The following is a 13,338-nucleotide window of genomic DNA, read 5'->3' as shown; positions in this document are numbered from 1 at the left end:
TACAACTTTAAAATTATGTGGTTATACAGCACAAAAGTACCTAAACTCTTATAATTTAAAAATTCCTTCTAATAGATTCCAAAATGAAAATGTTGGACACCTTCAGATGGCTCATTTTTAATTTTCAGTCTATGGTTCTTGGAATATTAGAATCATACAACTTGATGAGATAATCTTTTAAGAATTGAGAAGTATGGGCAGAAAAACTCAAACTTCACAAGTGCATTCTTTGCAGCTTCAAATATCCATAACGAAGCTGTTACATTTTGTCTGCAGGCCAGATGAAGAATGTGGAAAAAATATGTGCCTCAAGGGCTACTTTCTACAGCCCCTGCATCCTTAGAATTATACCACTGAAATTTAACAGCATGTTGCTGATTTTTCAGAGCATAATTTGTCTTTTCTTGAAACTAAAATATATAAGTTTGTGGGATTTGGAAAAGAAAACAGGTTGTCGGGTTCTATTATATAAAGATATAATTCTTCATGTGGTTCCACATCTGTTGAGAACCAAAATAAAGAAAAACTATTGGAAGTTGAGCTCTTATTTGCTACTGATAAATCTGGGAGCCTCTTCCACTTTCCTGGAACATCAGTACAAAATGGGCTTACCAATAGACAGAGACTGACAGTGCTTCTTATTTTTAATTTTTTAAAGCTTCAATAAAATCATTTGCAAGCTCAAATTGTTCACAAATTATAACCTGTGATTCCGGTGCTGCAATTTATACTGTTTTAAAATTTTGCTTACAACAACAGACGACTTGTTAAGTTCTGTTCTGAGTGGATGGTTTGCAATTTTGGAGCAAACATGTTTTTCCATTGACTGACATGCCTTCTACATGAAAATCCAAGAGTGGTGAAGAAAGGCCTTCAGATAAAGGTCTGAACAGAAAACGTATTTCCTGCATACCAGTCCAAGTAGATCAGGGATGAGCTCTTGATTCAGAACTTATGTCTCAAGGTCAAATCATCAGTTTTAGAATGAGACGCACAGTGGGTTCAGGTTATGGCCAAACTCTGAAGCAGGAAGGCAAGTGTAGTTTGCTCAAATACTCTACATGATTACAAACAGCAAGACAATCTTAGAAGTGTAAGGCTTGGTTTTTCTGAGATGGCTCAACTATTAAGCAATTACTCAACTAAAATGACATGTGCTGGATGGCTTAGAACTAATAACCAAAGACAGTTTCGTTTCCTAATGTTGGAAGATTAAGTCAGGTAGCTAGTACTGTGTTTTAAGTTCTATGAACAAAAGAATTCTGCCACATTAGTTTGAAGTAATTGGTTTCTGTGGGTGAAATATACTTGGGGTGGGGATAATTCTTTTCATGCAACAAATTATCTTGAACCAATGCCATACATTTATGGAGGCATTGGATTGAAAAAAAAACTATATTTAAATCACCAATGCTTGTTAGCACAAAAAAAAAAAGTCTTGGTACAGAATTTTTTTTAGTTTCCATGCAGGTTGTTTCCTAAGGATGATGTTAGAGGGACATTGGAAGGATTTTAATCCATAAGAATGAACTTGATTTATTTTTCTTAAGAAAAGCAAAAAAGAGCAAGTCATGTTAGAACTATATAAGCCTCTTTATTCAAATACTCTCATTTACTGTTAAGAGATAGGTTTAATACAAAAAGAGTAACACATGGCTAAAGCACACCTTTCAACATTGACTTAGTAACAGCAATTGCAGCTCAATTCAGATGGTTACTACTGATCTGTAGTATCAGTGACCAACATGAAATATTAAACCGCTAGGAAATCATAGGTATTTTTAAAGTTTGATTTGTTCAACCTTTTACAGCTACCATTTTATTACAAAGTGACTTCTTGTAATTGTTATTTTGAATTAAAGATTATTCCAACATGCATGGGAAGGTGATGAATACACATGCTTTACGGCTTTCAAATAAGTATGTTCCATGCACAGACTGGAATAGATAATGATTAGCAATATTTATATAGTACATTCATTATGTAAGTCACCATGTGAAACACCACATCTAAAAACTTTGGCCCAGTCCTAGGTCACAAAGCACATCACATCTGCATCCAATCATATCTGACTTCATATAGATTTACTGAACCCAAGTTTACTTAGGGATTGTTTATTGCAATTACAAAAGTAATCAACTAGGCAGCAACATAATTCCCTTGCATTTGAATCTTTTTTTCTTATTTATAATTTTGCTAGAAGAAATATGAGGTGAAACAATACTTCCATTCCAGGCTACTAAGCATAGCATGATTAGTAAGAAAGAACCTGATGAGTAATGCTGGCAGGAACACTGTATCAACAATGTACTGAACTAATGCTCAACAGGTTTCATCAACAGATAGAAGGGAAGGACTCAGCTTCATTCTAAGCAGCTATTTCCATGGTGCCTTCTTCTTCACTGTCAGCTCTGTTGGCTCTGATCTCTACCAAAGTGCGCGCAAAGCGAGTCCATTCGTCACTGTGAGGCATAGCAAGCTATAAGGATAAAGAAATTGAGAGGTAATTTCAGAGTGAAGAAATTAAGAAAAGTTTTCAACGCAACAGTTTACAGTTGTAATCATCACTAAAGGCAATTATTGTTTTGGAACTGTAAAACCTAGAAGAAAATTTTGAAAACCAGTTTCAGTATCTTAAACAGGGAAGGACTGACTTCTTTTTATAAAGGCACAACATCACCTGCCTAAATGCAAATGTAACTTTTAAATCAAAAGAATTTCCTCCTTTATAAACTTGAAGGAAGTCCAAAAATCTTTATATTTTAATGAGTGACCATGAGTGGACTGGAGGTCCTGTAATGGCAAGATGTGATTTCCTAAATTAATCTGGATGTTTGCAATTTCAACCTTACAAAATATGGGCCTAAATGGAGAAGCCATATTGGTACAACTACATCCGACAGCCAGTTTTCAAGGAAGTTTTTGACAAATGCATTCCACTCTCTACAACAAAAGCTGACTTCATTAAGTCTGCCTGGTTTTCAACCACCAAAGAAAGACGTGGACAAAGGAGATAATTCAATAATTTAAAACTACCATGCATAAATAAATGGGTGGCATAGCTAAAGCAATTAGTTCAAGAGCTTTACGTGTTTGTGTGTCTCAGGAGTTAAAAGCAGTTATACCCACTTTTGTTTACTTGGTTTATATATGTCCAAAAAGAATCCTAGAATTGTCATACCAGAACATTTCCATTTAGGCTCAGCAAGTCAGAAACAGTCTTGCAAACTAGTCAAATTTAACTGTTGAATTCCTACAACTGTTGTTGCAAAACAAATATTATAAGTAGATTTGTCAAACTCAAAATGACTCAAAGCCAAACAAAAAAGAAATGAGAAAAACTTGAATAACAATAGCACTTAAGACTTATATATCGCTTTATAATGCTTTACAGCCCTCTCTAAGCGGTTTACAGAGTCAGCTTATTGCCCACAACAATCTGGGTCGTCATTTTACCCACCTCAGAAGGATGGAAGGCTGAGTCAACTTGGAGCCTTGTGGGATTTGAACTGCCAAATTATGCGCAGCTGGCTGCAGAAGTAGCTTGCAGTACTGCGCCACAGAGGCTCCTTATGTTCCCGTTTTTATATATTACACTAAACCAAAAGCAAACTAAAACGATACCCTTCAAACACTGGTTCACTATTTAAAACCATGCATAAATATCTGATATCTATGATGCTTGTAAGGGAAGACCAAGGAAATCCCCACTATTTCTCTTATCTTTATGCAGAGTTACAATTTTTGAGAATGCAAAATAAATTTGAAGTTGGTTTCTCAGTGTATATTTTCATAGACTAAGACTCAGAACAGGTTTCAGGCTGGTTCAGGGTTGTCTGGGAGATATCCACACATCTTAAAACTGCTGAGGCAAGTAACCTCATGAATTTAAATCAACCATGCTCTTTTATGATTGAGTGTTAAGTCTATAGTTTCTTCCTGGATGCTTGTGTGTGTATCTGTGTGTTTGATTGTGTATATGTTCATTCACTATCAGACAGCCATTAAACCCAGTGATGTTTCTAGTAACTTTCCATAACATAATATTCCAAATTATAAAATAAAGTAATATATCAGATAATAATTAAAATTTTTTAGTGTTAAGAAGTGTTTAAAAGATTTAGATCAGAATGACACAAATTTCACAGGCTTTTCACAAGCTTAGTTGTAACATTTCTATATGTATTTTTAGAAATAATAACAAGGATTTATTCTGATTTCATATAACACAAAGCTAATTCTCAATAACTTCCTTTCCAAATAATCTCAAATTAAATAAAGCCAAGAAGAGGTTGGGAACAAATAAAATAAGGAAGAAGCAGAGACTCAGGTATTGAAAATCATACAGACGGGACACCCTGTAGAATAAGGACTGGGTAATGTAAGAACAATTTAAGGAAAAGAAAAATGGAAAATTATTTTGTAAACAGCAAATACTTCTTCATGAGGAAATGATAATGAGCAAACTTGGAACAAAAATTTTATCAGGGAGGACATGATATAAGATTAATAATAACAAATAAAAGGAATAACTTTTTTTACACAAAAAATGGTTAACAATGGAACTTGTGATGGTCAGATTTAGCAATGGTCACTACTATGGTTTTAAAATGCATGGAAGATCAGGTTATCTGTGGTTAGAAGCTTAACAGCTGTGCACTCAACCTGAATGGCAAATAATAACTTTGAACAATGGCAGAAGACCAGCCTTTGGAAGAGATTTATAAGGGGCTATTGCCTTCCTATCCAAGTTCATGAGTTTCTTAAATGCATATGGTTGAGAATGTGTGTGCCCAGCATAGGAAAGATATGAGAATTCACACAAACTAATACAGGAAGCTTCAATATGATGAGCAAATTAAAATTAATAATTTTACTTAATTTTACTTTAATTTTGTATGTATATCAGTACAAAATAGCAACAGAAAATGGGACTTGTAAAAAATGCACTCACTGTTGCTCCTAAAAATAACGATGAATAATCTCAAATAAATTGGAATTGGTTAGTTAAGGCTAAGTTATTGTTTCATTAGTTCTTTTGAAATACTGTAAAAATTTATGTCCTGACAAAATACTGTCCCATGGTGCACAAACTGGGACTGTAAGTCAGTCTGCTTTTCTATATTCTTAGAAAACTGTCTTTATTGTACACAACGGCTTTGTGTTCCAAATCTCTCTGGCATGGATTCAACTATGGGAGCAATTTCCCTTTTCCTCCAGGCAATAGTGACTTCCACTACAAATATATAGTAAAGATGCTGAAGGCTTTCAAGACCCTGCTAAAGAAAAAAGCCATGTGTGACTTATGTAAAAATGCAACACAGAACAATCTGTCTTTCTACTGGCCATACCTCTTGATGGGATAGGTTCAGTCAAAAGCTCTTTGGAAGAAAATGTCACCGAAATGTCAGTAATCAATCATTCAATAACAAGAATAGAATAGAACAGAACAGAAGGAATAGAATAGAACAGAACAGAAGGAATACGATAGGATAGGAGAGAATAGAATATAACAGAAGGAATAGAATAGAATAGAATAGAATAGAATAGAATAGAAAGAATAGAACAGAAGGAACAGAATAGAACAGAAGGAATAAAACAGAACAGAACAGAATAGAACAGAAGTAATAAAACAGAACAGAACAGAACAGAAGGAATGGAATAGAACAGAATAAAACAGGAGGAATAGAACAGAAGAAACAGAATAGAACAGAAGGAATAGAACAGAACAGAAGGAATAGAATAGAATAGAAGGAATAGAATAGAATAGAACAGAAGGAATAGAATAGAATAGAACAGAACAGAATAGAACAGAAGGAATAGAATAGAACAGAACAGAAAGAATAGAACAGAAGAAATAGAGCAGAACAGAACAGAAGGAATAGAATAGAATAGAAGGAATAGAACAGAAGGAACAGAATAGAACAGAAGGAATAGAACAGAACAGAACAGAAGGAATGGAATAGAACAGAATAGAACAAAAGGAACAGAATAGAACAGAAGGAACAGAACAGAACAGAAGGAATAGAATAGAATAGAATAGAACAGAAGGAACAGAATAGAACAGAACAGAAGGAATAGAATAGAATAGAACAGAAGAATAGAACAGAAGGAATAGAACAGAACAGAAGGAATAGAAAAGAATAGAATAGAACAGAAGGAATAGAATAGAATAGAATAGAATAGAACAGAATAGAAGGAATAGAATAGAATAGAAGGAATAGAATAGAATAGAACAGAACAGAATATAACAGAAGGAACAGAAAGAATAGAACAGAATAGAATAGAACAGAACAGAATAGAATAGAAGGAATAGAACAGAAGGAACAGAATAGAACAGAACAGAATAGAACAGAAGGAATAGAACAGAAGGAACAGAATAGAACAGAAGGAATAGAAAAGAATAGAATAGAATAGAAGTAATAGAATAGAACAGAACAAATAGAGTAGAATAGAACAGAATAGAATAGAATAGAACAGAAGGAACAAAATAGAACAGAACAGAACAGAAGGAATGGAATAGAACAGAATAGAATAGAACAGAACAGAGTAGAATAGAACAGAATAGAACAGAAGGAATAGAACAGAACAGAAGGAATAGAATAGAATAGAATAGAATAGAACAGAACAGAAGGAATAGAATAGAATAGAAGGAATAGAATAGAATAGAACAGAAGGAATAGAATAGAATAAAAGGAACAGAATAGAATAGAATAGAATAGAATAGAATAGAACAGAAAGAATAGAACAGAAGAAATAGAGCAGAACAGAACAGAAGGAATAGAATAGAATAGAAGGAATAGAACAGAAGGAACAGAATAGAACAGAAGGAATAGAACAGAACAGAACAGAAGGAATGGAATAGAACAGAATAGAATAGAACAGAACAGAATAGAACAGAAGGAATAGAACAGAAGGAACAGAATAGAACAGAAGGAATAGAACAGAACAGAAGGAATAGAAAAGAATAGAATAGAATAGAATAGAATAGAATAGAATAGAATAGAATAGAATAGAATAGAATAGAATAGAATAGAATAGAACAGAACAGAACAGAAAGAACAGAACAGAAGAAATAGAGCAGAACAGAACAGAAGGAATAGAATAGAATAGAACAGAACAGAAGGAATAGAATAGAACAGACCAGAATAGAATAGAACAGGAAGAATAGAACAGAAGAAACAGAACAGAACAGAAGGAATAGAATAGAATAGAATAGAATAGAATAGAATAGAATAGAATAGAATAGAATAGAATAGAATAACAGAGTTGGAAGGAACCCTGGAGGTCTAGTCCAACTCCCTGCTCAGGCAGGAAATCCTATATCATTTCAGGCTGTCCAATCTCTTCTTAAAAACTTCCAGTAATAGAGCATTTACAACTTCTGGAGACAAACTGTTCCACTGGTTAGTTGTTCTTTCAGGAAATTTCTTCTTAGTTCTAGGTTGTTTCTCTCCTTGATTAGTTTCCACCCATTGCTTCTTGTCCTGCCTTCAGGTGTTTTAAAGACTAACTTGACTCTGTTCTTTGTGGCAACTCCAGAAATATCAGAATACTGCTATCATGTCACCCTTCTTTTCATCAAACTAGACACACCCAGTTCCTTCAACCGTTCTTTATGTTTTAGCCTCCAGTCTCCTAATCATCTTTGTTGCTCTGCACTCTTTCTAGAGCCTCAACATTTTTACATCATGGCGACCAAAAAATAAATAATTCTTAGAACATTCTGGAATACAACAAAACAGCCAGCCAATCCAAAAGAACCCAGCCTTTGATTAGTTCAGGAAATGTCAATCTCCTGATATTCTCCCAAAGAGGCCAAGAAATTACTCAATATTGGAAATGGGGCCATTAATTCCTTCTTTTAAATGAACAAGAAAATCACTTCTGCTTTTTAACACATTATCATTAAGTGATGATGGTAAAAATGAATAGTTTGTTTCTCATCATTTTGGGGCAGAAGAAACACAAAAAAAGATAGCCCAAACTAAAACTGAAAGGTTTTTTTAAAAAATCCTAATAATATGTTAAATATTTTAATACTCTGAACAAAATAATGAGAAAACCCTGACTGTCCTTAGGTTTGTGCAGCCACTTTACAAGTAGTCCTCAACTTAGAACCACAATTGAGCACAGAATTTCTGTTGCTAAGTGAAACATTTGTTAAGTGTATTTTGCCTATTTTAAAACTTTTCTTGCCACAGTTGTTACATGGTTGGTTAGGTGAAACTGGTTTCCCCACTGACTTTGCTTGTCAGAAGGTCACGAAAGTGAATCACATGACCTCTGGAGACTGCAACTATCAATAATGAGTCAGTTGCCAAGCATCTGAATTTTGATCATGTGACTGTAGGGATGCTGCAATGGTCGTAAGTGTAAAGTCACTTTTTTGCAGTACTGTTTTAACTTTGAGCAGTCACCAAATGAATTGTTGTATGTTGAGGACTACTTATATATCATTGCCCCTTATCCAGAACATTCTTTAACTCTGTGTTAAATACGTCTCTTAACTAGGTAAGTAATTTCTCGCATTCTCCTATGCGAGATATGGCTGGGTATCTCTTTTCCACAATCTTATAGTTTCTTTTCCTCCAAATGCAAAATTATTTTGATATTTTTCAGAGTTTTCTGAAACTCAAGGATGGGAGGCACTTTGCTTTAGGAACTGAATTGGGGGCACTGTGGCACTGTTTTCAGTGTTCAGTCTCTTTGGTCATTTCACAAAATTGTGAATGGAAGAAAAACCATTTTAGTTTTCTTTTTCAGCTTCAAAAATGGTTTTGGACGGCATCGGTTCCACATCCATTTCACCATTTTTTCCTCCATTTTCAATGAAAGAAACCTTTATTTGGAAAGAGGAATGTTATTTTACAGAAATTTGCATCTTGGCGTTCTCATTTTGATACTCTGTTCTAAATTATGTGCGGCTCCAAGACAACTAGTTAAAAAGATTTTGAAAAGCTGGCTAATTAAGGACTGCGAAAAAGAATTTGAGTTAATTTTAGTTTGGTTCCTCCAATAGCATCAGCAAGGCAAATAGGTTATAATGATTAAGATGAAACTTCCAAATAAAGTTAAAGTGTGGTTTACCAGCAGCCTTGTAATCTTTCAATTTAACAAAATCATTTCAGAAAAATTGTATATCAAGAGAGCATTAATTATTAACTGTTTGTTCTAAACACAGTTTCTATCATCCTAGTTACATGTTGCTCTAAGAAAAGCATTCAACCTTGAGATCTACTGTAAAGATTTTCTCTTTAGACTTAAAAGCAGCTAAATAGTCTTTAGAACGTACAGGTAGTCCTCCATTTACAAAAGTTCATTTAGTGACCATTCAAAGTTACAATAGCACAGAGAAAAGTGACATGACAGTTTTCACACTGATAACTGTTGCAATATCCCAATAGTCATGTAATCAAAATTCAGGCGCTTGGCAACTGGTTCGTATTTATGACAGTTGAAATGTCCGTGTGTGTATGTGTGTTATGTGATCAGCTTTTGTGACCTTCTGATCAGCAAAGTCAATTTTAAGTTAAATATTCTGGCTTTTGCTGTCCCAATTGAGATTCTAAAGAACAAAGTAAGGAGAAATATTGAATTATGTAGCAACTCATTTCTAGCTGCTTGACTTTCTAAGGTGGGAAAAAGTCACCTGATAACATGGCTGGATTAACATCTCTGGAAACTGCCAATCCACAATTGTTCTGTGTGTGTGTGTGTGTGTGTGTGTGTGTGTGTGTGGGTGTGTGTGTGTATGAAAGAGACAGAGACAGACGGAGGGGGAGAGGGAGGGAGAGAGACAGAGAAAGACAGAGGGTATCCTGATTGTTCCCAATTCTGTAATACACATTGGGAAAATCAGAATCCTCCTAGAGTAGCAGTCAATTCCTTTCATGACCTTCCTCCCATACATCTTACCATCTATGCAACTGCTGCAACTGGACCAACCAATGTCAGTAATTGCAAAAATAAAGCGTCCAGCTTGTCTCACAGTTCACCTTTTCAATTCACTCCTTCATTATTTTTCTTTATATAGAACTTGAAAAAGTCAGTATTTTTTCAGGCAGCTCCCAGTACCACACACATGGCTGGAAACAAAGTGGGAGGTAATCTAGAAGAAAAAGGCCACCAAAGGAACCCAGAGACTAACAAGCACACCACTATGCTTAAACTCTCAGGGAACCCAGCCTCCGTGCTAACAATGGATGAAACCACTGGCAAGGAGGCTGAAGCCAGAAAACTGCATGCAGATGATTTTAATCAGCTCTATGTATACACTGGTGCGCATAACTGAAGGGGTGGAATACCACAGACAGACTGAAGACTGCCTCATCCACTGCATAGCAGGTATCAGAGGAGCTGTATAGACCTCCCTTTCTTTAAATTTAATTTGCAAGGGTTTGTCTCAATTAACTTCCCCTGTGAATTCTGTTTCTGTGTTGTTCAAATGGACATGGCCGCGGTGCCAATAAGTTAAGAACTACCACCCCACGAGACTCCAAACTGGACCAAACTTCATAAGTGATGAAGACATTACCAAAACTCCCATACCTTACACCAAAACATTTAGATCTGCCTTCTCCATCCTTCTGTTCTAGAAACATCATATTGACTAAATTCTTGAGAAAGTGCAATTGACAAGTGTCTCTATGATCTTGGTTCCTAATCTAAATCTGATAGGGCTGAAATTAAATAGATTTTCTCCCTCTAAGTATACTTTGAAACCAAAGTTGCTAAAAATCAAGTCAACAGCCACTCTACAAATGCAGGATACCACTAGACAGTTCCATCTCCATTAGCAACACTTTTGTACCATGTAGGCTAGAGTGGCAATCTCATAAATAAAGCATGAGCTCTAGCTCTGACCTGAAATCATTATTTCTTCAGACTACAGTTATCTAAATTTTCGTTTGTTAGTTCTTTCTGGAAATTCTGCTGTTAAGCTTTTGCTTCAAACTCAACTTACATAAACAGTTTCAATATATGTTCATATGTTATAGGAAAAGAGGATAACAAAGGAATTTAACATGAAAAGCAAAAAGTACCAACAGCCAACTGACGACAAACTTGTAAGTAGGTTTAATCAAAATGGTAGCAAAAATAGCAATAATGGCCATCTAATGTATTTCAAATGTTAATTCAGTTTATCAATGTTTTTTTTTTCCTGGGCCTGTTCTCCCCTGGGTGGCAGGCTCAATTGTTTTTTGTTTGTTTTTTAAACAAATTTTATTGATTTTAACAAGAAACAAACAAGACAAAACATCATTAAACACTAAAAACATAAAACCGCTTTCCATCATAGATCTTTACAAAGCAGGTAACACATTATTTTATATCACATTTTTCTAATTTATCTCATTTCAATGTAGACACATAAATTCCCTTTAACAGATTTCACATTATTTCTCTTTACTCTTATTCAATAACGTTTCTTTTCTAGTTTATCTGCTATTCAATCATCACACTTCTATTTTCCTCTGACTTATTTTTTTTTTTAAAAAACAAATTTTGTTAGCTTTACAAAACATACAAATAGTCAAGGCATATTAACATAAAGAATCTTTCTGGAAGAACCAATAAAACGTGCCAAATGTAATATGTGCATTTACATTATCTGCTTATCTTCATATCCTATCCCAATTTCTCCTTTTCATTCTGTTGTCCAGATTATATTTCTTACTAATCAAAATTTTTGCCTTTTAAAAAAAACAATAGACAAAACATACATAACATAGAACATAAAAAACCTCATTTCTGAAAGCTGCTTAATCCCAGGTTAAAACTCTTCGCACAGACACAAATTCAAAAACAATATTTACTTTATATGTCAATCCATATCTTATTACCATTTTCAATTTTCTGTATAACTTCTTCCCTCTTTTATCTTTCTTAATTATATTTTGTTTATTTTATCTCAATACAATTCATAGTACTTAACATTTTTTGTCTGTTCTTTTACAGTTATCCATTCATCTTTTTTCTTTAAATATACTTCTCCTGTAGACTAATTGGAGTAACACCTTTAACTCTTTTCCCTAACTTCACAATACTTAATATAACACTTAAATTATATTGAGATTCTGGTTAGTACATTCTAAAATTACACAAAAAAATTTATAAGAAAAGCAAATAGGCTAGAATTACAAAATGTAAGTCTATAACCCACCAGAAATACCATAAAAGAGCAAATCATACATACTAATACACATTCTACTCTGAATACACATAGAAAATCACACTTTTATGTACCTTCCAGAATCCCTTTTTCAATTAAATTTACCCATTGTCTCTAAATAGATTTTGTTTCTTAGAATCTTGCTTCCCAGCATTAAGGTTTTTCATCCCCTCCTTTCTCACTTGTTTGTTTTTCTCCTTGCCTTTTTTACCCCCTTGTCTCTCCTCCCCGCTTTTCTTCTTCTGCTTACTCACTTTCTGTTGTTTTCTAACCTTATATCCAGCTTTCATCTCATTTTTCTCTTTTTGGATTGTTTTCTCTACCCTTTTTCTTTTCCTCTTCCTCCTCCTCCCCAAAGTAAACCCATTGCTCATCCAAAATGGCTTCTTCTTCTTTGTTCCAGTCATCCTGCTGCGTAGTCAATTTTTCATAAGTGCGTACCGCCATTTCTAAAAATTGAAAAAGAGTGCCCAAAGAATCTTTTCCATCTTGCTCTTTCTTATATTTTTGGTATTGAGTTTTTAATTCATCCAAAAGCAATGCCATCCTGAAGAGAAAGATTTCTTCAAAAACAACCACCCAAGTATTTTTAATCAAGAGTAATTCCAAAAGAATTCCAAAGTCACTAAAAAGTCCAAATAACTGTTTCTTTCAATACTTTTTTTCTCTTTATGGGGTTACTGATTGATCAAAAGGTTCCCATTAAAATGTATCTTTCTTTAAAATTCTAGGTAGTCTCCTCCTTTTTCAAGCTCTGCTCCAAAGTTTTTTTACCTCTCCCCCCACTTACAACAACAATTTCCCTTTAAACGCTCAGAAATCCATACCTCCAATGCGGGCTTTCCAATTTCTGAGGATGTTAAGGCCAAAGTCCTTTCTCTGATAATTTTCAAGTTAAAATACCTTCGGTGCCCAATGCATTTTCCAGTTCTGCATTTGATGTTTCTGTGGGGTGGGAGAGTAAGTAGAAAAAAACGGTTTCCCTTAGCAGCTTTCTCCGCCGCTCCTCTCTTCTTAGGGATATAATGTATCTTTCAGGCAATAAACAATTCCACTCCAGGGTTTTAGAAGCTGTTATTTTCCCGGTACAGCCAACACTTTCACTTTTAGATCTTCCTTCTCCTTCTTCCTCCAGCGCAATCTTTTCCAGCTGCCAGCTTCT

The 13,338-nt window shown here is 34.5% G+C and overlaps 1 protein-coding gene across 14 annotated transcripts in view; it reads right to left on the bottom strand.

Moving 5' to 3' along the window:
* Positions 1-1,569: 1,569 nt before the first annotated feature.
* The window catches only part of DYNC1I1 (dynein cytoplasmic 1 intermediate chain 1), a 274,890-nt gene continuing 263,121 nt past the window's right edge, over positions 1,570-13,338 (bottom strand). For all 14 annotated transcript variants that reach the window (XM_087915831.1, XM_087915838.1, XM_087915834.1 and 11 more), the window contains one exon: positions 1,570-2,480. In XM_087915831.1, the coding sequence (XP_087771957.1) occupies positions 2,370-2,480 (111 nt within the window). In that variant the 3' untranslated portion in view covers positions 1,570-2,369. The remainder of the gene's footprint in view (positions 2,481-13,338) is intronic.

This window comes from Pseudonaja textilis, chromosome Z (genome assembly GCF_049901715.1).
Source record: "Pseudonaja textilis isolate UNSWEBS1 chromosome Z, rPseTex1.2, whole genome shotgun sequence".
In the NCBI taxonomy this organism is placed as follows: Eukaryota; Metazoa; Chordata; class Lepidosauria; order Squamata; family Elapidae; genus Pseudonaja; species Pseudonaja textilis.
The sequence above is the reverse complement of the archived record's forward strand: the minus strand, read 5'-3'. Positions and strand labels throughout refer to the sequence as shown.